This window comes from Narcine bancroftii, chromosome 3 (genome assembly GCF_036971445.1).
Source record: "Narcine bancroftii isolate sNarBan1 chromosome 3, sNarBan1.hap1, whole genome shotgun sequence".
In the NCBI taxonomy this organism is placed as follows: domain Eukaryota; kingdom Metazoa; phylum Chordata; class Chondrichthyes; order Torpediniformes; family Narcinidae; genus Narcine; species Narcine bancroftii.
The window spans coordinates 197579804-197604506 of record NC_091471.1 but is presented as its reverse complement, the minus strand read 5'-3'; the positions used below and the strand labels follow the sequence as shown (position 1 = coordinate 197604506).

General features: G+C 39.7%; 1 protein-coding gene across 5 annotated transcripts in view; it reads right to left on the bottom strand.

Moving 5' to 3' along the window:
- The window catches only part of LOC138757997 (folliculin-interacting protein 2-like), a 133106-nt gene that overhangs the window by 68682 nt on the left and 39721 nt on the right, over positions 1 to 24703 (bottom strand). For 3 of the 5 annotated variants that reach the window (XM_069926230.1, XM_069926233.1, XM_069926231.1), the window contains exons 2-5: positions 11023 to 11149; positions 6481 to 6603; positions 5375 to 5475; positions 4938 to 5009 (exon numbers count right to left, since the gene is read on the bottom strand). In XM_069926230.1, coding sequence (XP_069782331.1) covers positions 4938 to 5009; positions 5375 to 5475; positions 6481 to 6603; positions 11023 to 11149 — 423 coding nt within the window. The remainder of the gene's footprint in view (positions 1 to 4937; positions 5010 to 5374; positions 5476 to 6480; positions 6604 to 11022; positions 11150 to 24703) is intronic. The other 2 variants (XM_069926234.1, XM_069926235.1) reach the window with 1 other exon arrangement.

Below are 24703 nucleotides of genomic sequence, written 5' to 3'. Positions count from 1 at the left end.
TCCTTACAAAACATGCAAGCAAGGCAGTGAGATGACATAAGATTTGATTAGGTTTGATTGAGGCAGCTTTGCTGGACAGGAATAACAGGTTCGAAATTGTTAAGATTGTCAGCATTTTCAATCAAAAGTTGCGACCATTTTTCAATGCAATGAAACCAAGGTGAACAGAGAAATCCTGAACCTCCTGAATACTGAATCTGTGCCAGGTCACCCTGTACAGGGGCAGTACATTTGTTTGTTTGAACAGAGACAAGTACCAGGCAATTTACATTTTTAAAATACGTTTGTTTAATTGATTTTAATGGTGTTTTTATTTAAATTTTTGACATTCTTAAGAATATGCTTTAAAAATTTTAGTACCACATATGCTGTCATATAGAAAGATTCTCAAAACTTAAAAATTTCACCATCAGAATCATCCTATACACCAGGTCTAAAATCCGGACCTTGCTGGCGAAGTCTCAACACTGCTGCCATCTTCCCGCCAGCTCCAACACAATCTCATGCATTCCTGTTTGTTACTTGTGCAGTTTCAACGCTCCTCCACTGGGTCCATCTGCCCAGTCTGATTGCCGTCAGCTCTGTACAGGCTTTAAATGGCCTAATACGTGAGCCGACAGTGGTTTATTTTAAAAATCCAAATAAAATTGAAATCTTAAATGGTAATTTGTTGTTAAAATATTGTGATTTGGTCATCTTATGCAAAAGGCATCACTCAAAACTAACATTTTAGGTGGAAATTCTGGGGTTGTTCTTTTCAGCGGCATATTTGGTAGCTGAATTGTTTCTGAATGTCAGGAACATTGAACTTTGAGCTATCTTGAGCTTGGTTTAGCCAGTTGTCAATCTTTTTTGCCCCAATGGGATGGCATGGGCAGATACCACTGGGGACTCATTGAAACAACCAGGATAAATGGGATATCTGAAGCTATATATCAACTACAGGACTAAATAGGTCTTCCTTTATAAAGCAAAAAAAAAACAAAACAAATTAGTCCTTCCCAAATAAATAGAGCAAAATCGGTGCTAGCATAAGGAAGGCATTTTAAATACCTTGGCAAATAGGATTGAAGAAAACACCAAGTTGGTCAATGCAAATGTGAAGTTCAGAAGGATGATTAGAATGAAGGTAGGGCAGCTTAAGGAGGGAACATGCCTGGAGACACAGGAGGTAGGGTAGGTGCTAAATGAATACTTTGCTTCTGTGTTCACCATTGAGAGGGATCTTCGTCTTTGAGGTCAGTATAGAACCTGCAGCATGCTCAGGTTAAAGTGCTGGATCATCTTAAAAATATTAGGATTGTTAAGTTCCTGGGACCAGACAAGATGTACCCCAGCTTACTATAGGAAGCGAGAGAAGAGATTGCTGGGGCATTGGCAATGATCTTGGCTTCTTCCCTGGCCACATTAGAGGTACCAGAGAATTGGAGAATGGCAAATATAGTCCACTTATTTAAAAAAGGTAATAGGGAGAATCCTGGGAATTATAGACCAGTTAGATTTGCTTCACTGATGGGCAAACTATTAGAGAGGATTCTCAGGGTCAGAAATAACAGGCATTTAGAGAAGCATAGTCTTCTCAGGGATAGTAAGCACGGCTTTGCGAGGGGCAGGTCGTGCCTCATGAGCCTAATTAAGTTTTCTTTTTCCAGGAAGTGGCAAAAGAAATTGATGAAGCTCAGAGGTGGATGTGGTGTATATGGATTTTACTAACGCACTTGCCATGGTCTCTCATGGTAGACTCATTCAGAAAGTCATGAGGCATGACAGGATTTCAAGGTTTGAGTTACAGGGAAAGGTTGTGCAGACTGGGGCTTTTTTCTCTGGAGCGTAGAAGATTGAGGGGGGACTTGATAGAGGTGTTTAAGATTTTAAAAGGGACAGACAGAGTAAATGTGGATAGGCTTTTTCAATTAAGAGTGGGGGAGATTCAAACTAGAGGGCATGGTTTAAGATTGAAGGGGGAAAATTATAAGGGGAACATGATGGGAAATTTCTTTACGCAAAGGGTGGTAGGGATGTGGAATGAGCTTCCGGCAGATGTAGTTGAGGTGGGATCATTGATTACATTTAAGGATAGACTGGATAGTTACATGGAGAGGAGAGGACTGGAGGGTTATGGACTGGGTGCTGGTCAGTGGGACTAGGAGGGTGGAAATTTGTTACGGCATGGACTAGTAGGGCCGAACTGGCCTGTTCTGTGCTGTAAGTGGTTATATATGGTTATATATGAGATCCTTGGAACCTTGGCTGTATGGATTCAGGATTGTCTTGCCTGCAGAAAGCAGAAAGAAGTAGTGGAAGGGACATATCCTGCCTGGAGGTCAGTAACTAGTGGAGTTCTGCAAGGGTCTGTTCTGGGACCCCTGCTCTTTTTGATTTTTATAAATGATCTGGATAAAGAAGTAGAAGGATGGTTCACTAAGTTTGCAGATGACTCGAAGGTCTGAGGTGTTGTGGACAGCGTAGGTTAGCATAGATTATGACAGAATATTGACAGGATGCAGAGTTGGGTGGAGAAGTGAGATAGATTTAAATCTGAATAAGTGTGAAGTGATGCATTTTGGAAGGTTGAACTTGAAGGTGGAGTGTATGGTTAATGGCAGCATTCTTAACAGTATGGAAAAACAGTGAGACATTGGGGTCCAAATCCATAGATCTGTCAAGGTTGTCACACAGGTTGATAGGGAAACCAAGAAGGTTTATGGAATGTGGGCCTTTATTAGTCAAGGGTAACAGAGCTCAGGCGAAGAAGGACAAGATCTGACTTAAAAGAGGTCTACAAGATTATGAGAAGCTCAGATAGGCTGTGCAGCCAGTATCTTTGTCCCAGGCTGACAGAAGAAAATATCAGAGGACATCTGTATAAAATGAGGGGAGAAACGTTTAGGGGAGCAAGATTTAAAAAAAAAAAAAGAGAATAATGGATGCTTGGAATACTTTGCCAGGGATAGTGGTGGAGGTGAGTACAGCAGGGACATTTAAAAGACTCAGAAAGACACATGGATGCAATAAAATTAGAGGGTTATGGGTGTGAGGTAGAGATGATTTAGATCGTTGAGTAGGTTTATGCAGGTTGGCACCACATTGTGGGCTGAAGGGCCTGAACTGTGCTATGATGTTTTAAAAGTAAATAGTTTAATGCTCTAATTGGAAAGCTCCAAAAGGAGATTTATTTAATTTAGGCTTAGACTGTCAAATGAATAGGGAAGCAGGCAGAGCAGCATTCGTTGGGTTGTGCAGTGATGTTAGATTGTGCACAGTCACAATCCAGCAACTCATTCAGCTTCATATTTTCCCATGACTGGAGACATACTTATGCAAATACATAAAAGGGCATTGTTGAACTGAGGTAAAATACTGCCTATTGGCTAAAACTAAAAATAAGTTAGGAGATGCTCACTAAAAGCATCATGACTTAAAGTTGGTTATTAGAAAACATAAACGTGATTTCTGGAAAAATTCCTGTATTACCAACCAAGTTCAACCCATCGCTGAAATTAAGTTGGAAGATCCCGTAAAATTAACTTGCAATGCACTACTTTTGAAAACGTATGGCATCAACAAAAGAAAACTAAATAAGACAAATGAGACAGAATAACCTGATGTCTTCCCAATCATTGTAGAGGATTTCAACCAGGCCAACCTGAAAAAGTCTCTGACAAACTATCAATATACTACCTGTGCACCCAGGAGGAACCAACATACTTGAGCACTGCTATACCACCATCAAGAACGCCTACCAAGCCATCCCACACCCGCACTTCGGCAAGTCTGATCACCTGGCTGTACTAGTCCCAGCGGACAAGCAGAGACTAAGGACTACAGCAGTGGTGAAGACTGTGAAAGTATGGCTGAGGGAGACTGGGCCATATTCAAGGACTCACCTTCAAACATTCCGTGGCTGTCACCGACTTCATCAGGACCTGTGTGGATGAGTGCATGCCCACGCACAAATAGCATGAGTACTTCAACCAAAAGCTCTGGATGAATCAAAGGATTCATAACGCGCTGAGGGCAAGGTCTTTGGCCTTTAAGACCGGTGATCCAGATCTCTATGGAAAGTTGAGGTATGACCTACAGGAGGCCATCTTAGCAGCAAAGAGGCAATTCTGAGGGAAGCTGGAAACAGAGTCAGATACATCCCTAACTATGGCAGGGATTGCAGGCCATTACATCCTACAAGGCGAAGTCCAACTTCATAAATAGCTGTCCCTGCCTGATGAGCTGAACATCTTTTATGCTCACTTTCAAAAGGAGAATTCAACAGCACCAATGAGAAACCCTGAAGAAACTAGTGATTATTGTGACATCAGTCTCTGAGGCCAATGATTGAACATCCTTCAAGACGGTGAACCCTTGTCAGATGTCAGGCCCTGATGGTATACCTGGCAGAGTATTGAAAATCTGTGCCAACCAGCTAGCTGGGGAGTTCATGGACATCTTCAGTCTCTCACTGCCACAAATCACTGAATTTCTTAACAGGTTCCCCACAACAAATTCTGATATTGATCCTGAACTATCGAACATCAACAAGCAACAGGCTGGTAATTGCATTTTCACTGAAATCAATGATCAACTGAAGTTGCTTTGCATGAGGACTAATAACTAATGGTATCATTACAAATAGGAGTGAGAATTATGGTTATTTTTCACCGTGATATTGCTGCCAGCATGAGGGAAACAGAATGACATGAAGGCATGTCTATGTAAACAGCATAAAACTGAAACCTTCTTTTCTTACTCATTTGAAAGCAAAATGGAAATTGGCCAATATCTATTAAACTTGAGACATACAAATCTAAAGAGAGTATCTGAAGTTTACAATATTCAATCATTACATTTTTAAGCCTGAGACACTTCAGCAAAAGAAATCATAAATGATTTTAAAATCAAGTAACAATGATATATTCATTGCAAGTGCAGTCAAACCTTACATGTTTGAACTTCCTCCAGCAGTGCCCATCCTGGCAGAGAAAACCTTACTGATCATCAACTGAGGGGGAGAACTGAATAGAAAAATGCAAAGTACATCAATAATGCCAATACAGCATTTTGCTGAAATTCATACAAAAATACAGATCTGCAATAATATCTTGCTAAACAACTACACAATCATAAAAAATCTAGCAGCTCCATTGAATTGAAATCTAGTAAACAGTATTTTATAACAGATACATTTACTATGGAAAAATTTCCCATGGACCACTCAGAATACAACATGATTAATTCATTAAAATACCTGAGTGCATTAAGGACATGTAAGAGCCCAATGGAATGTTTGCTTTAATATGTCAAACTGAATTAATTTGAACACCTATGACTGTAGGCATATGCAAACACATTTTGAAGACTTTTCCGATACATCATTTACCGTATGTGATGTATTTTCAAAGTAGAACCTTTGTAACTCATTGCAACGGAGCCGAACATCATTTCTCCAAGCATATTGACATCTGAACCAGGTCGAGAATACTGTAAACAAGAGTGCACATGGATAATATTTATACAAATCGGTACACATCAGAATCTCATTTTTGTTACATCTACAATCCAGGAATGAAGAACCATCTCGTGTTTCAATGACATGATGATAGTTTGAACATGATTACAACCCAAAGTAAAAGGACCAATTTCCCCCAAAAGTGGGCAGATTCTATGAGAATTATGTTCTGAAACCAAACTCCAACCACATTAGTTACAATAATGAGTCTTTTCAAAAGATGTGGATGGGCTACAGATAATTGGATTCATTTGTGGATGTAGCAGAGTATGCAAGTTAGAGATGCGAACAGATAATCTGCTAAAGATTTCAAATTATTGATTGGTATAAAAACATGGCAGTTAGAAGCTCAGTGTACTTTTCAAAATAAGCCAAGATGAGACCTACATGGAGTCAGCAACCTTAACATAAAATTCGAACTATAATTATATTTTCATTTCATTTCACGATAAAGCAGGCAAATTGTACAGCTTTTTATGGTTACTATCCAGTGGGGAGGAGGGCGTATGTCCTATGACTACATCTCTTGTTGAGAATGGAAAGAATCAAATTAAGTTTTTGCTCAGTGTATTGTAAAATGGCAACAGAAATAAAATGGGCTTATTCAGACAAATATTGTGGTGAAGAATGTTAGGATACTAAATAGTAAAACTGAAAAGAGTGGGCACTTGAGAACACGCAGATGGGACAGTGACAAAATACAGCATTATTTACAATTAAAAGGTGAATGAGCTATTGCAGATAAATACAACTCAAAAGGTTGTTGCAAGTTATGCCCACACCATACTTCCATTTACATGAACATTTAAAACCCAGATTAAAATACCCAATATACATTATTCCAGAAGGTTATATGACTTTAGTCCAAAAAAGTTAAAATTATTTTTCATCTGACATGACACTACTATTTGGATTTTATAATAAATTTCAGTCTGTCCACTATACTGAACTTGATTTGCAACTTCATATTAGCTTACCTGATACCTCGGCATGGGCTCCTTTACACTTGAAGCACTTGAAGGTGAGTTCTGTGTGCAATTGCCCTGGTTACTTGTATGGCAACATTTTTGTTGCAATTTCGATGGATCATCTGAAGTTTTCTAGGAATCAAATCTCCATTTCAGGAACTTACTTGCTGTGCATTTTGTGCAGTTGATATATAATCCTTAATAAACATTGCAATCCAGTCTACTCACCCAGTGATCCCACCCTTAATGTGCTTCCTGATGTACACAAGTGAATAAAATACTCTAGATGAGATCGAAGCAGTGTCATAAAAGCTTAAGCACAAATTCCTTGTTTGTATCCTCCATGACTATTAAAACAAAAAAAAACTGCATGCACTTAAATATTCACCTGTCACTCATCAGTTGGCCTTGCTCCAATCCAAATTGCTCCTGCCCTGCTCCTCATTTATTGCACTCTCAGAATGCATCACCTGCACAAATCATTTTGTCCTTTATACCAATTTCAGGCCACAAATGTACACGAAAAGGTGGATTTTGTAGAACAGTCACTTATGAAAACATGACTGATGTATGAAAAGGAATGTTCCACCTTGATTCTCTAATGCCTTATTCTCATGCTGCCACAGATTTCAAGTTATTGATTGGTATAAAAACATGGCAGTTAGAAGCTCAGTGTACTTTTCAAAATAAGCCAAGATGAGACCTACATGGGGAAGCACTGCGGAGGGTATTCTGGTCACCTGAAAGCACCTATTGTGACAAAGGACTCTCAAACAAGTCTAGTTAAATTATTTAAGGAAGTTTTGTTGTTGAGAGCAGGCTGCCCAATGTATTTTTCAATATTGACCATCAAATTGTTGCACAATGACTCACCAAATAAAAATGATTCCCATAGATTTGTTGGGAGATTTCAGATTAGACGTGGGTTTCTTTCTCAAAGGAAATATTTATTGATCATAATGGTTCTACCAATCTACAGGAACATCAAATGCTTGAGAAATCCCAGATATCAGTATCAGTGGCTGGGAGCAAAATACAAAATGCAAACTCCAAAATAAAAAACATGCACTCATGAGTTCTGGCACCATCCACAGGAAAAAAAAGACTAACATTTTAATGTCAATGATTAACTGAAAAGGTGAAAAAAAAACCAAGCTAATTTAAAGGTGCAGAGAGGGGAAACGATAGAGAGCAGATGGAATATCCATGATAGCCCTTACTTTTGTCTAGCAACGAGAGATTCTCCCTGTTTGGACAGGGCTGAGAAATACAGAGGATATCCAAAATGAGGATGGGGGGGGGGGGGAGGAAAGAATTGAATGGAATCATAGGAAACTGTGCAAGTAGGGAAATAGACACCCATCTCTGCAGCAACAAGAGCCAATAGGCCATGATGTATGCCCAAATGGCAGGGTTAACAACATCTTTTCTTGACTGCACATAAACTTCAAGTGGGAAGATTCAGTTGTCATAGGTCCATAGAGGCAAACATCAGTAGGACAAGAAAGGATGTTATGCTGATGTATTGTGAACAGCTTCAAACAAAATTACAAGACAGAACCACAAAAAGTTAATAATCTCTCGAATATTGGAGACGGTCTCTGCTTTGAACAGAATTTTGCCCCCAATTTCCACAATGAACTTTGTCCAATTCTGACACTTCCTTTACTTGATATTTCCATCTCACGAGATTGGTCAGTGACCATATCCATTACAGACAGGCCTTCAGAGACTTCCTTCTTGGGATATTCTGCGGATTGTGGAGGACTTAAATCAAAAGGTTTGTGTGTTCTGATGCAGTTTATAAGGCCAACTTGGGAACATGGGAACAACAGATTTCCAGAAAGTAGGTGATAGCTAATATGGGAGGCAGGCAAGTCATTTAGGAAGTGATTCACTCCTTCCACAGTTTGCACAAGGCTCCTGTGCCCTCTTGATTCTCGACCTCTAGGTTCTCGATGGTAAAACAAATGCTCATCTTCTACTTTCAGTCGGTACAAGCCAGATATTCTGTGAGCACTTCTTTAAAGTTTTTCTGCATATCACTGAAACTTTTCCTGTCTGCCTTGCAATTGCTTTGTAAGAACTCAGAACTGAATGCCTATTTCAGAAGTCTGGCATCAGGCATGTAAACAATGTGACCTGCCCAATGCATGCAACTGTGACATCATTGTTGAAGTCATTGAATTAGTTGTCCTTCCAGTGAGTTGAGAATTTTTCAGCAACAAATTTGGTGGTACTTTTTTCAGTGCATTAGCACACCAGCTTTAGGCAACCTGGGTCTCAGAAGCATATAGGAAGAGTGAGTAAGTGAAAGATTATGCCAATGCATTGAAAGTTTTATTAAGCTGGATAGCTCTTTCATGGCAAGGAGAAGAAATGCTTCTTGTTAAAAATTTTTTTGACATACAGCATGGTAACAGGCCATTTTGGCCCACGAGCCCACGTCTCCCAATTGACCTACAGCCCATGGTATGTTTTGAATGGTGGGAGGAAATTGGAGCCCCAGGGTCAGCACCGAGGAGCATCGGCAGGCATTGCCCCCCCCACCCCCAAACTGCCGCAGTCATCCCTGGCCGTCAGATCTGCCCCACTCCCTCCCACATTAGTAGCATCGAGGTTGACACACAGTAGCGACTCTCCACCCAATCCTCGGCTGCTTAATTGGCATGCGTCAGGCATCAGTAGCACCTAGTGATGCTTGACGCAATAAGAAGAGAGCCCTCAGCCCCAAAGACATTAAAGACAGGTACTTCCCAGCTAGCATCCCCCCCTCCTCAACAAGTAGATGCCTGCTAGCACCATTCCCCCGTAAACAGGTAGGTCCCTGCTAGCAACCCCCACCCCACTGAATAAGCCTCCCTCTAACATGCATTCTGGCGCCAACCCTGCAGAGCACCAAGGGTCAACCCACACAGACAGAGGGAGAACGTACAAAATCCCTACATACAGCCCGGGGTTCGAACCCAGGTCCAAATCACTGGTGTTATAATGATGTTGCGATAACTGCTGTACGCCCACTCTTCCTGCACAACTCCATGAACTTTTTGTCCCTAATTGCATGATATATTAAAAGTGTTCTTTGAGACCTCCACTTGGTACTATTATTAAAAACAAAATACAGTAAAATCCCCATTATCTGGAAACTCAAACAAATGGCAATAAATAAATGCATTGAAAGATAAATAAGAATAAAGTTTCAAATAAAATTTTAAATATGTTTAATATTGTAAAAGTAAATGTTCTCTGAATCAACACAACCCCATGCCCCGGCCCCAGCAGCTGTTTGAATAAAATTTCAATAAAGTTGTGTTTGAATAAAATGGTGGCACCGAGGAAGAAGAGCTGGCCGATACTGTTCGGGCGACTCTCCCAAAGTGTTTCCCTATCAAGGGGAGTTAATTATGATGGCGACACAGTTAGCGTTGCAGCTAGCACATCGCTGTTACAGCACTCATGAATGGGGTTTGAATATAAAGAAAGGTGCAGCGAGAGCCTGACTGGGACACTTGTGTAGAGCAGAGTCAGATTGTTGGTGCAGGGAAAGTGCGCTGAGAACCTGACTGGGCTCTTGCATGGAGGTGAGTCAGGTTGTCAGCACGGGAAAGGCGCACTGAGGGCCTGACCGAGACACTTGCATAGAGTTTAGTTGGGTTGAGCAGAGGACCTCGTCAGATTGTCAGCGCAAAGGAAGGTGTTAATTATGACAGTGGCATGGTTAGCGTAGCAACTAGCGCAACACTGTTACAGCGCCAGCGATGGGGATTTGAATTTAATTTTTGTAAGTTATGGGAATTGCCTGTTAAAGTAAACCTCACTTAATTAAGCACTACAATCCTGATATTTTTCAAATTATTTCACATTTTGCACTGTCTTGTCTTTTAAACAGTGCATCCTTAATGCAGGTGTATTAAGTTAGGCATTGTAAGGGTGAGTCTCAGTCAACCGGAAAATTCACATATCCGACATCCACTATCCCTGTAGATGTTAGATAATGGGCATTTTACTGTAGTTCTCATTTCTTTCTCACTCTACAAATACTTATAATTTGCTCCATTTCAAAGAATCTGCACCATTTCAAATTCTACCTTCATCCTGAAATTAATCACTTGGTTGTGCTAAAATAATCTGAATTTTTTTTTACTTTCCCAAATCTTTCTACCTCCATGCTCCACCTAAAGCCTCTCTCTTTAACTAATCGCTATCTTCCCCAGTCTCCCCTTGACATCAAGCTTCTATTCAGCGATATGAGAGGATTCATTCTGATAAAGGCATTAACTAATAAATTCACATCATTATGAATGTCCTTTTTTGCCATTTACAAATGGGAAATTGTGGAACATGTTGTACCCCACAAAAGAGCAGGCTGATGATATATTTCCAAACTGTTCACCTTCGTTAACATAAATTGGGCGGATATTATTTTTACAAAACAAGTACCGTGAGCTATGCTATATCCACCGCATCATTCATAAAGAACACCGCTCACCCAACTTTATCTTTGAACAATGGATTCAGATGAACTAAACACTTCCAAACTGTTGTGGTTACCTCCACTTTGGCATCTTCAACTCTGCGGACTGCTTTAGAATCAAAAAGAACATGTCTGCCTTTCCTTTCACAATCCTGGTAAACAATCAGTCGAATCTGCTCATGTTGAAACTCCAGAAGTGTCCAGCTGTAAAAGGAGAATATGAACAAGTAAGTGTCAGCTTTGGTGTGTTTCTACAATGCTGAACTATTTACATATTGCTCAGAAGAATTAATTAGAAGTATGGAAAAAAGGGAAGGTGCTGCAAGTAAATTATCCATAGCAAATAACTGCACAATTATGGATAAAAACAGCTTTATGAGATAGCATAATGTAGTTTTTTTTGCCTACCAGAGCTATTTCCTATGAGGTTAAAATTGCAAAGTGCAATGATGATTTGTTGCTTTACATATGCCAATTTCACTGGATGAGAAAATCCACTAGTGAAGATTCTGCAGACTTTATATGCAGCATGTACAGGTGTACATAGGTCTTGTCAATCTACATTATGTTGCTACTTCTGGAAATAAGATAACCAGTTGATTATAATGAAACGTGTATCTTGGAACTGTATTTATACATCAGAATTGCTTCAGTGCCTTATTCTTATAATTCTTATTCTTAACCAAGCAACAAAATTAAGAAGCCGAAAATAACGAAGAATATTAGTTGTTTCAGTGAAATTGAAATCACTGAGCAATATGTAGTGGATATGAACATCAATAATATCATAGAACTGATTATGCAACATTTTGCTCTCTGAAAAACTACACCTGGGAGCAAAATGATTCACATACAAAAATGTAAATTTCATACTGCTAACAGTTTAATAAAATAAATTAAAATTATTCTACACTGGTCAAATATAATAAACACACACAGTACCTTTGCAAACTGAAGTGGGTAGGGAAAAAATGCCTAAAATTTCTTTAAGCTCCATGATTTTCAATTTTAAGGTATTTTTGTTATCACTCTCACATTGCTTTTGAAATTTAATCTTTCTGCAGTAATTTTAAACTGTCTGACCCAACCCAGCATCTGAAACGAAGTTACCAAATATTTAATTACAGAAAATATTCAGGGCACAATAGGTTAGATTTTCCCTTCGAACTTTCAGTTGCATTTGCCAAATACCCTGTACCTGTGCTTAACACACTTTCTGTGGTTTATATCAATAGTGGGGAGAATCAGATTGAAGGTATCTTGATTTAAGATAAGGATGATCCAAGTAGACAAAAAGAACACATTTCCACCAGCTGGTGTCCAGGATTTGAAGGTGCAGACTCAAGCCACTTAGTGGTTGCATAGAGGTGGGGAGAAAGTTTTTGACATCAACTATAAATGTTCAATTGAATACTGTATATTTGGAAGATGTTAACCAAGTACAGAGAAAGCTTGGGATGCAAGCCAATAGATCTCTGAAAAGACGTTCTGATATTGCTTCCACAATATCCTCCAAATTTATGGAGGGATAAGAAAACTAAGCCAGCATCACCAGTTCCAGTCACTCTCAGACTGGTCCACATGTTGGAAACCAGACACCCAGTTCTGCGCTCTGTCACAAGAAAGAGACACAAGCAGAAAAGGTAGTGAAAAAGACATGCAATATACTGTATTTGACTGGATATAGGACCTACTGACATACAAGACCCCCCATTTTTAGTGTGGAATTTTAAGTAAAATTTGTTTTACTGTATAGTGTATTTAGGGGTACCTGGTAAGTTGGCCAACAGGTTCCTCCTGCAAGGCACGTTGTAGACATATGTGTGTGCCTTCACTTCGATGGGAACCCCCCCCCCAAGCAACAACACCAACACATCCTCCTGCTCACCACACACCAAGGCTCAGGCCGCTTCTCCCCCACCCCCACCTCCCCGTGCAAACCCCAATTGATTTACAGACATGCGAGGGCAGAGGGAGAGAAGACAGGGGCGCGGGAGGGGGAGAAGCCAGTCACCAGGGCAATGGACAGGGCCCAATGTTGCAGACAGCATACAATTTATCACTTGCTTTGAGGGGAGCACTGGGCCTCCATGATCAGGCTCCATAATGAGCCTTTGTTCGACAAGCACAGCCCCCAGAGCAAATTGTATGACACGCCGGGGATGGGGTGGAAGTGAATGAGTGGCTTGCACACTGCGATCCACCCCTCATTCAATTTGCTTGGGGGGTTGTGCTCGTCGAACAAAGGCTCAGTGTGGAGCCTGATCATCAAGGCCCAGTGCTCCCCTCAAAGCAAGTGATTAAATGTACCATTGGCATGTACTACAAACACAGCTGTTGCATTGCTAGGAGGGGCCACTGTGGTCAGCCTTCTCATGGGAGAAGTGATGATGACGTTGTCTCCAGAAAGTACAGGCCACCTGAGGGAAAGTGCAGCTTGTGAAGCTGCGGGCATGCTTCCTGGACAGCCAAAGCACCTCCACAGGCTTCTTGAAGCAGGGTACATAGTATGAGTGTTTTTTAAATTTTTGTGCCCAAAATGGCAGCACCAAAATGTTACCTTCAAGTATAGGACCCGGGGTGGTTTTTGAGGAAAATAATGTGGGGTCCGATATGCTGACAAATACAGTATTTGCTTTCATCAGCCAAGGACCACAGTCTTTCCAGGTTAGTAGCAAAAATCACAAGCCTGATCACACCAAACACTGGTTCATCTCAGGGTTGTGTGCTCAGTCCACTTCTGTTCATATTGCTGACTCAAGACTAAACTGCTAGATTTACTTCTAACAGAGTAATCATATTGCAGATGATACAACAGTAGTTTGGCCTCACCAATGACATGACAGAGAGGAATTCAAAAGGCTCAAAAAAAACTGTGAGAACAACCACCAGAGTCTCAACAAGACAACAGACAAGATTGTGGACTTCAGGAAGATTAAGGTCATTCATTCTCCACAAAATATCATCAGTTCTGTAATGGAGAGATAGGAAAGCACAAAGTTTCTTGGCATTAATATATGGACAGCCTATCCTGGACTCACCACATCTCCTCATTAGTCAGGAAAGCACAAAAGTGGCTACACTTACAAAGGAGGCTGAGGAGTGCTTAGCCCTCTACACCAGTGGTTCCCAGACTTTTTTGGGCTGCTGCCCCCTTGGCTCCCAGGCCACATTCCTAGCATACCTCCCCACCACACACCCCCCACCCCCCCCCACACACACACACACCTCCCACTTCTTTCTTGGTATACAACAGCAATGCAATTACTAAGAAAAGCATATGATACAGTAATACAAGTACGAAGGTGAAACTAAAAAATCAAATATTTAAGAACTACTTAACATTGGAAGTTACATTTAAATGTAAATACATAATGAAAACTGACGTGTAGCCAGTAGCACAGCATAGCCTATAACATGTACACGTGGATTCATAATATACAAGATAACGCTGCCGGATGTTACTTAAATATACGGTAAATAAATGAATATATTGTGTGCTGCTGCAGAGGAGAATGACAAAAATGCTAGCAAAAAAAATAAATGTAAAAACCATGTAAATCACAGCAAAACACAGCAGAAAAACATAAGGAAATATTGTGCGGTCCCCCAATCATATCCTTATTTTATTATAATTTCAATCCACATTAGAAAACTGAAGATAACTTTCAATGCTTACAAACCTAGAGCCTTGGCCCTTGCAGACGTGAAAATGCAGTGATCACCAGTCCTCAAGGTGACTGCTGTCTGATTTGGGTGGTGTGTGGCACATCTCCTTTCCAGACCATGTCATCAGAATTCAAACAAACATTCGGAGCTCCCCCTTTTTCCTCCCTGCCCCAAATGTCCTCTTTTTCCTCACCACCCCCAGGGGGGCAGCATTTTGGGAATGACTTCTGTACAGTGTCCATACATTCACCTATCATTGTATTATTGGCAAACCTATCAACCCACCACCTGCTTCTTCATCCGAGTCATTTACATGCATCACAAACAAGAGAGGTTCCAACAATGATCCTTGCAGAATACTACTGGTCACAGTCTTCCCGTTAAACAAACATCAATTTCTGACCATCAGATTTCAGAGTCAGATTTCACATTTATTGTCAGAGTACATGACATCACATACAACCCTGAGATTCCTTTTTCCTGCGGGCATGGCAAAATTACCATTAACTGGCAGTGCAGAAGGAGGAGTCGCGTGGCCGGTAGGAGAATACCAGCCCTCTCCAGAAAAGAAGGAAAAAAGTGAAGAAAAAACAAAGCCCCAGACACACAAATCACAACAAATAAAAAATAAAGGTGTGGAGAAAATGGCACCTAAGCAAGAAAAGCCAAAAACAACAGGAAGAAAGAAAGAGGCTGGAAGAGAAAGGTGAAGCCCTTACCTGCACGAAAAAGCAGGGACCCGCCGTGGAAAGAGGAGCCCACTCCCCGAGGATAGTGGAGACCCCTCAGGGTCGCGACCCACTGACCGCAGGGCTGCAAAGAAGGCTCACGGAACCAAACATAGGTGCGCAACTGCACACGACAAAGACAACATCGACGGGAGGGGGGACCAGCTGTGGAATGAAACTCCACAACACGAACAGCTAAGAGAGACCTGACAGTAGGGCTCCCAGCTGGAAGATAAAGAAGACAACAGGAACGGGAGGGGTGACAATGAAGAAAGGAAACTAGAGACACAACAGATAACCAACCCAGAAGAAGAGGACCAACATCAAGACACCATGGAAAAAAAATACTCAACAAACTGAGACAAACAGCTGAACAAGAAAGTCAGAAGAGACACAAATACAAGGAAGAGAAATAGAAGACAAACCCAAGAGCAGGCACAGATGAAGAAGAAGAACACCAAGCTCTGCACAGAGGAATAGGAGGTAAAATGAATGGACAGTACATAGATCAAATTTTTTTTCAAGAACATATGAAACCATTAAGAGAATGGCTGACACTAGAATTTAGTGAAATAAAAATGAAAAGTACGAAGAAAAAGTGAGTAGAATAGAGCTGAACATAACAGATATAAGGAAAAGATTAGAAATGTGGAAGAACATGTAATGGCGGTAGAAATGGAAGTGAACGACTTAAAAAGAAAATTGGAAGAAAGTGATAAAAAAGTTGAAGAAACAAAGGAGTTGTTAGCTCAGAAGATGGATATAATGGAAAACTATAGTAGGCGAAACAATATAAAGATAGTGGGCCTTAAGAAAGATGAAGAAGGCAAAGATATGAAAGAATTTATAAAAGAATGGATCCCAAAGGTCCTGGGAATGCCAGAAATGCAGGAAGGAATGGAAATAGAAAGGGCACACAGAACATTAGCCCTGAAACCACAGTCACAACAAAAACCAAGATCCGTTTTAGTAAAATTTCTGAGATATACAACAAGAGAAAATATATTGGAGAAGGCCATGAATAAAATGAGAGAAGACAAAAAAAACCCTTGGAATACAAAGGTCAAAAAAAAAATTTCTACCCAGACACAAGTTTTGAGCTCTTGAAGAAGAGGAAGGAGTTTAACGCAGCAAAACCGATCCTATTAAGATATCCAGTGGTGTTTAAAATAGTTATCCCGGGGCAGTAAAACAAGACTGTTCTTGGATCCAGAGAAAGCATGAGAATTTGCAGAATGCCTGCAAGACAGAAAGAGAGATGAAGCGATGTAACAAGAACAAAGAACGGCGACAAACTACATATAAAGAAGTATAAATAATGTATAAATAAGAACAAAAAGAGGGAAGTAAGGGAGAGGGGGGGGAAGAGAAAAAAAGAGGAGGGGTTAAAAATAAAATAAAATAAATCATAAATAAATAAAACAAAAACTAAAAGAGAAGATATGAGGGGGAGCTTTGTTGTAATGGGAAAATAAAAGTCTTTTCTGGAGGGGATTGGGTGGGAGAGAATAACAGTCACTGCGAAATCAGTTGACACTTGCGAACGGGTTTGCAGTCCGAATGGAGAGGGGAGTTGTGGTTGCCCAGAAAGGGACATATGGGTGACTCAGAGAGGGGGGGTGGGGGGGAGGAACACTTGGGGTTAAGGGAATTTTAGATATGGGCCAGAGGTGTAGCTATATTAATCAATAAAAATGTACCAATCAAAAATAAAGGAGGAAATAATAGATCCAGCAGAGAGGTATGCAATGATAAAGTGTCAGATATATTCAGAATTTTGGAATTTGCTCAATATATATGCACCTAATGAAGAGGATCAAAAGTTTATGCAAGATATCTTTTTGAAGATTGTAGATACGCAGGGGAATACATTGATAAAGTCCCCTCCTATCAACCTTAATTTGGATTCAAACATGGATAAAACTAGACAAAAGACTAGCAGAAAGAACAAAGTAGCCAAATTTATGGTTAAATCAATGCAGCAGGAAATGCAACTTTTGGATACATGGAGGAGACAACACCCAAAGGAGAAGGATACTCATATTATTCGAGTAGACATAAAACATACTCAAGGATTGACCTGTTCCTATTGTCAGCCCATATCCAAGGGAGAGTTAGGAAAACAGAATATAAAGCTAGATTGCTATCGAATCACTCTAATAAAGCTGGAGGACATCCCACCAAGAACGTATGGCGATTAAACTCCATGCTACTTAAAAGACAGGATTTTAGAGAATTCATTGAGCGCCAAATTAAAATGTACTTTGAAATAAATACGAAATCAGTGAAAGATAAATTTATATTATGGGATGCAATGAAAGCTTTCATCAGAGGGCAGATAATAAGTTATGTAACTAAGATAAAGAAGGAATACAATCAGGAAACAGAACAGCTGGAAAGGGAAATAGTAAGTACAGAAGAAGAACTAGCAACAAGGGAAGATACAACAAAAAGAGAATTGGCGGACAAAAAAAACGAAACACTACAAACTTATAAGGTGGAGAAGAACATAATGAAGACAAAGCAGAAGTATTACGAGCTAGGAGAAAAAATACACAAAATACTAGCTTGGCAGCTTAAAAGAGAACAAGCTAAAAGAACGGTATTGGCATCAAGGAAAAAGGTCAAACAAATTACATATAACACAACAGAGATCAATGAAAACTTCAAGGAATTCTGCGAGAAATTATACTGAACTGAGAATGAAGGGAAAGAAGACAAAATGGAAATTGAAAGATGAGGAGCAAAACAAATTGATAAAACCATTTTAAATAGAGGAGATACAAGATATATTAAAAAAGCTACCGAACAATAAAACGCCTGGAGAGGATGGACTCCCAATAGAATTCTATAAAACATTTAAAGAGTTAATAATTCCTCCACTCCTGGAAGTAATGAACCAGATAAAAGAAACACAAAACATGCCAGATTCATGTAAAACAGCAATAATTACAGTAATACCAAAGACGGGGAAATATCCACTAACACCTGCATCGTATAGGCAATATCTCTACTTAACTCAGATTTTAAGATAATAGCAAAACTATTAGCAAACAGATTGGCTGACTGTGTACCAAAAATAGTAAAACTAGATCAAACTGGATTTATTAAGAAAAGACAAACAATGATCAATGTTTGTAAGTTCATTAACTTAATCCATGCAGTACAAGGAAATAAGACGTCAACAGTGGCGGTTGCTTTAGATACAGAGAAAGGCTTTGACGGAGTAGAATGGAATTATTTATTCAAAGTACTACAGAGGTTCAACCTACCAGAGAAATATATTAATTGGATTAAAGGATTATATAAGGGTCCATTGGCAAAGGTGACAATAAATGGATATATAGCGAACCAATTTAAATTGTGGGTCAACAGGGCAGGGATGTCCACTATATCCCTCACTGTTCGCTTTAGCTATAGAACCCTTGGCAGAACTGATAAGAACAGAAAATAAAATAAAAGGCACAAAAATAAAAGAGAAGGAATATAAAATCAGTCTATTTCCAGATGACATCATAGCATACTTAACAGAACTAGAATTATCAATAAAAGAATTACATAAGAAATTGAAGGAATATGGAGAAGTATCAGGGTACAAGATCAACGCAAATAAAAGTGAAGCGATGCCAATGAATAATGCAGATTTCACAAAGTTTAAGAAAGAATCACCATTTAAATGGCAAACACAAGCAATCCAATACCTAGGTTTTAGACTAGATAATAATCTAGGCCATCTATGCAAATTAAATTATCAGCCATTAATGAAGAAACTACAAGATGACTTAGAACATTGGAAAGATTTACCACTAACACTGAAAGGAAAAGTAAATTGCATTAAAATGAATATCTTCCCAAGGATACAATACGTATTTCAATCGTTATCAATTCCCTTAACAGAGAAATTCTTCAATGAGCTAAAGAAAATAATAAGGAAATTCTTATGGAAAGGGTGGAAACCGAGGATAGCGCTAGATAAATTAACAGAATGGTACAAACAAGGGGGCTTACAGCTACCAAACTTTAAGAATTATTATAGAGCAGCACAATTAAGATATCTATCAGATTTTTATCAAGGGAAAAACCAGATTGGACCAGGTTAGAGCTAGATAAAATAGGGGAGAAGGAACCAGAACATATATTTTATAAGTGGGATGAAAAGCTGTTGCAACATAGAAGTTCACCAGTACTGCACCATCTGCTCAACATTTGGAAGAAGATTCATGTAGAAAGGAAAAAAAAAACAAATTACCAACTACCAAAATTATTATTGATGTTAAATCAACTAATCCCTTTCACAATAGATAACATTTCCTTTAGAGAATGGGAGAGAAAAGGGATCAAAAGAATAGAAAGTTTTTTGGGGGGAAATAATTTATTATCATTTGAACAAATGAAGTACAAATATGGTATAACTCATGGTACAATGTTTGCATACCACCAACTGAAAACCTACTTGAAGGACAAATTGGGAAGCAGACTGAGGTTACCAGAAGGAAGCAGCTTTATTACAGACACAATAATTAAAAGATTTATAACAAACATGTACATCAAACTGCAAAAGAAAGAGAATGATGAAGCAAAGAAAAGTGGGAACAAGATCTAAACAAAGATAAAAAATGAAAAATGGGAAAAGCTATGCTCTGGAACTATGAGAAATACAATAAACACGAGGTTATGCATGATGCAATATAATTGGTTACACAAGCTATACACCACGGCCCAAAAGTTAAATAAATGGGACCCAACAGTATCAGACAGATGTTTTCACTGTAAGAAGGAAATGGGAACAACAGTACATGCAATTTGGGCATGTGAGAAAAATCACAAAAAGCAACATACCAAAAAATTCAGAGATCTTTCTTCTAAGTAATATAAGAAGTAAAGAACTAGGCCTCAATTTGGATGAAGCACAAAAAAGATTTATTATGATAGCCTTAGCTATAGAAAAAAATGTAAAATGTCAACCTGGAAATCAGAAGAGAGCTTGAAAATACAGCAATGGTACATAGAAATGAATAAATGTATTCCATTGGAAAAAATAACATATAAATTAAGAAATAATGTCACAGTATTCAAACAAATTTGGGAACTGTACATGGAACACAACAGAGAGGGCCTACTGCAGACCTCCACCCCCTAAAATGACAGAATGAGAAGACGACAAAATAAACTGACCCAGTGTGTAAAAGTAGATGACACAATTTTCTTGTTTATTTTCATTGTGTGATGACATTGTTTAATGGGTTTATTGTATTGTATATGTTGAATGTTTAATGTGTGTAGGGAGCAGGGTGGGAAGGAGGGAGGGAAGGAAGGGGGGAAAAGGGGAGAAAATGACACTGTGTATATTCAAGAGGGAAATGTTTGTGTGTATTTTGGTTAATATGGTTCATAGTGCAAAAAATAAAATAAAAAAATTGGTAGTGCAGAAAACAAACTGTACCATGTAAACAAATAAGAGAACTGTAAACAGATAACAAATGTAAACAAACTGTGCAATACAGAAGAACAAAAGAAAAAAAAAATCAATAAAGTGCACAAGTAAGAGTACTTAAATAAGTCTCTGATTGAGTTTGTCGTTGAGGAGTCTGATGGTGGAGGGGTAGCAGCTGTTCCTAAACCTGGTGGTGTGAGTCTTGTAGCACCTATACCTCTTTCCTGAGGGCAGCAGTGAGAGCAGAGCATGTGCTGGGTGGTGAGCGTCTTTGATGATTGCTGCTGCCCTTCAATAGCAGCATTCCCTGTAAATGTACGCAATAGTGGGGAGGCTTTTGTCTGCCATGCCCTGGGCTGTGTCCACTACCTTTTGGAAGGCTTTACACTAAGGGGTATTGGAGATCCCATACATACCTTGATGCAGCCCATCAGCACACTTTCCACCACACCTCTATAGAAATTTTCCAGGGTTTCTGGAGTCATACTAACCTCCGCAAACTCCTGAGCAAGTAGAGCCGCTGACATGCTTTTTAAAAAATATATTATTTGTGATTTTCCAAACTTAAACTGTTATCAATATTAATGTTGACATTAAGATTGATTACAGTTTACAATGATCAATTCTATACAAGATTTTCTGTAGAGTTCAAGCTTTTTCAATCCCCTTCCCTCCCCCCCTCCACATTTAACACTTAACCAATCAGTTACACACAACATTCAGGACATTCACAACAAAGTTATGAAACACAGATCAGGAGTTTATGGACTTGTCATGTTACGGCGGCCAGTGCTCAGGCTGTTTTCTTTTTCTTGACATTTTCCTGGTTGGGATGGGATGGACTCCCCCCTGCCTACCAATTGAATGGTAATTGGGAAAGGTGGGGCGGTGAGGCACAATGGTCCATGCTATAATTATGCTCTTATGGAATTTAGGTATGGCTGCCAAATTTTCAAGTGTTGCACTTTTTCCTTAGTTTGTAATTTTCTCTAGGGGAACACAGCTTTTCATTTCTATGTTGCAAGGCATAATGCTCAAGTAGGAATGAGACTTCCAGGTAGCCGCTACGCACTTCCCAGCCAGTGCCAATGCGATCATTATGAATTGGATTTGAAATTTGGACAGGTTCATTGTTCACCTTATGCCAACAGAACAGCTCTTGGCCCTGTGGGAATTCTTTACCAATTTTTTTTTTCAGGGCTTGGCCCAGTTCCACCCAGAATATTCACACCTTGGTATATGTCCAGGTTGCGTGCACAAAGGTTCCTGTCGCAATGCTACATCTGAAGCATTGGTCTGATCATTCTGATTTAGATCTGTTCAATTTTTGCTGCATCAGGTACAGCTGATGTAGGAAATTGTATTGTACCAGCCTGTACCACGCATTAATAATTCTAGTCATGCTGGTCCAACTCATCAATCGTTATTCCTAAGTCCGACTTCCACCTCTGCCTTGATTTGAAGGCCTGGTTTTTAAGTCCTTCAACCAGGAACAAGAAATACATTGACGAGATGAACTTCCCCCTTCGAATCAGGATCTCTATGTCACTGCACTCTGGTAGGGGCATAGTTGGACCTAATTTGTCTTTTTAAACAAAAATCTTATCTGAAGGTATCAGTGGAATGTCTTATTTGATAAATCATACTTATTCCTAAGTTGCCAAAACAACATTAGCCGCCCCAACTCAAAACAGTCTTCTACGCACCTGATGTCTTTACCTCGCCAGATGTCCAGGATCTAATTACCCACCATCAATATTTGGAGTCGGGGATTTTTGGGGACAACCCTACTTTGGTTCCTACATATTGGTTAATTTTATTCCGAATGGAGATTATTTGTTTTAGTACGGGGCTGCCCGTTCTCACAGATAACAATTTAGCATCCCATTTATAAATGAAGTCCTCTGCTACCTTCTCACCTACTACTTGCAGGCCAATTTGTGCCCAGGATTGTACACCACCCCCCTCAAAGAGTGAGGCAATGTATCTCGACTGGGCTGCCCAATAATATCTTTTGAAGTCTGGCATTCGATTCCGCCCAGACTGTAATTCCAGGTTAATTTTTCCATCGAGACCCTGGCGACCTTTCTGTTCCATCGAAATGTTCTTATTCACAAAAGAAAATTTTGTAAGAATCCCTGGGGCAACGTCACAGGCAGTGTGAAATGCCTTTTCCACATCCAGGGCCACAGCCAGACCCGTCTCATTTCTGGTTTGTGCCAGATGCATTATACGCAACAGTCTGCCAATGTTATCCACTGCATGTCTTTTTTGTCAAAGCCTGCTTGATCTTTATTTATTAGTTTTGGCAAATGTTTCGCCAATCTATTTGACGGGGCTTTGGCTAGTATCTTATAGACTGTTTAGCAGTGAAATGAGTCCATCAGAAGATGATGTTAGCAAATCTGTCTTCTTTAAGGATTGCCATAATGATTGCTTTTGAAAAAGATTCCAGGAGGGTATGGGCCTCCATTGCCTGGTCTACCATCTCCATATAGAAAGGTATCAATAAATCCTTGAATTCCTTATAAAATTCAGGTGGAAACCCATTTCCTCCACCTCCCCCCCAACCACCCTGGAGACTTGTACATATGCAGTGAATTCCATGCTTCTATCTTTTTTTTCCCCCCCGTGAAGGGAAGATCTAGCCCTTCCTGTTCTTCTGGGTCTAAATTTGGTAACTCCAATTTGGAACTCGCTGCCTTTATTAGATCATTGATTTATATAAACCCTCAAAAGTCCTGAAGGTCTCATTAATCTCTTTTGGCTTGTGCGAGATCCTGCCATTCCCAATTTGTTTCCCATTGATCATCCTTGAGGCCTGTTCTGTCCTCAGCTACCAAGAGAGGACGTTGTGGGCTCTCCCTCCCAATTAATAATTTTTGTTTTGACTGCATTATGGCCTTTTCCATGCGATATGTTTGTAACATATTATACTTCAATTTTTAAAAAAAATTTGTTAGAGCCCAGTAATGGTCCTCTGAACCCAATTTTTGGAAGTCCTTTTCGAGACAAGTAATTTCCTGTTCTAATTCATCCACCGACCTCATTTTTTTTAAACTGTTTTGAAATATCCAATTATTTGACCTCTCAAATATGCTTTGAGAGTGTCCCATATGAGAAATTTATCTGGGGTAGAGGTACAGTTGGTCGTGTAGAACATGTCTAACTGCACTCTTATAAAACTACAGAACTCCGCTTCTTTACAGTAATGTATTAAGACACCATCTGTATATCGTATCCTGGCATTTCTATTGTTAGTACTAGAGGTGAGTGGTCTGAGAGGAGCTGCTGTGCTTTCTTCACAATCCCATTGGTGTGTTGGGTCCAGGAAAGATACTTCAAGATAGTGACTCCCAAGAACCTAAATTTGTTCACCCTCTCCACCTCTGATCCCCAATAATCACTGGATTTTATACCTCTGGCTCTCCTTTCCTAAAGTCAACAGTCAGCTCCTTAGTTTTGGTAACAATGAGTGCAAGGTTGTTGTTGCAGCCAAGTTTTCAATCTCCCTCCTGTATGTTGACTCATCCCATCCTTTATACAACCCACTTCCATGGTATTGTTGGCAAATTTGTAAATGGTGTTACTGTCATACCGAGTCACAGTCATAGCAGTAAAGTGAATAGAACAGGGGGTTAAGAACACAGCCCTGTGGTGCTCCGGAACTGATAAAGATTGTGAAAGAGAAGTTTTTTAACCAATCTTCAAGGATTGTGGTCTGGAGGTAAGAAAATCCAAGATTGAATTACACAGTGTGGAGTTTTGCTGATCGGTTTTGAGGGGATGATAGTGTTGAACTGTAGTCAATAAAGAGCATCCTGATGGATGCATCTTTGCTGGTTTTCCAGGTCTTTGTGTAGAGCCAGTGAGATGGCATCCTTCAGAGACCTGCTTCTATGATAAGCGAACTGGAATGGATCCTTG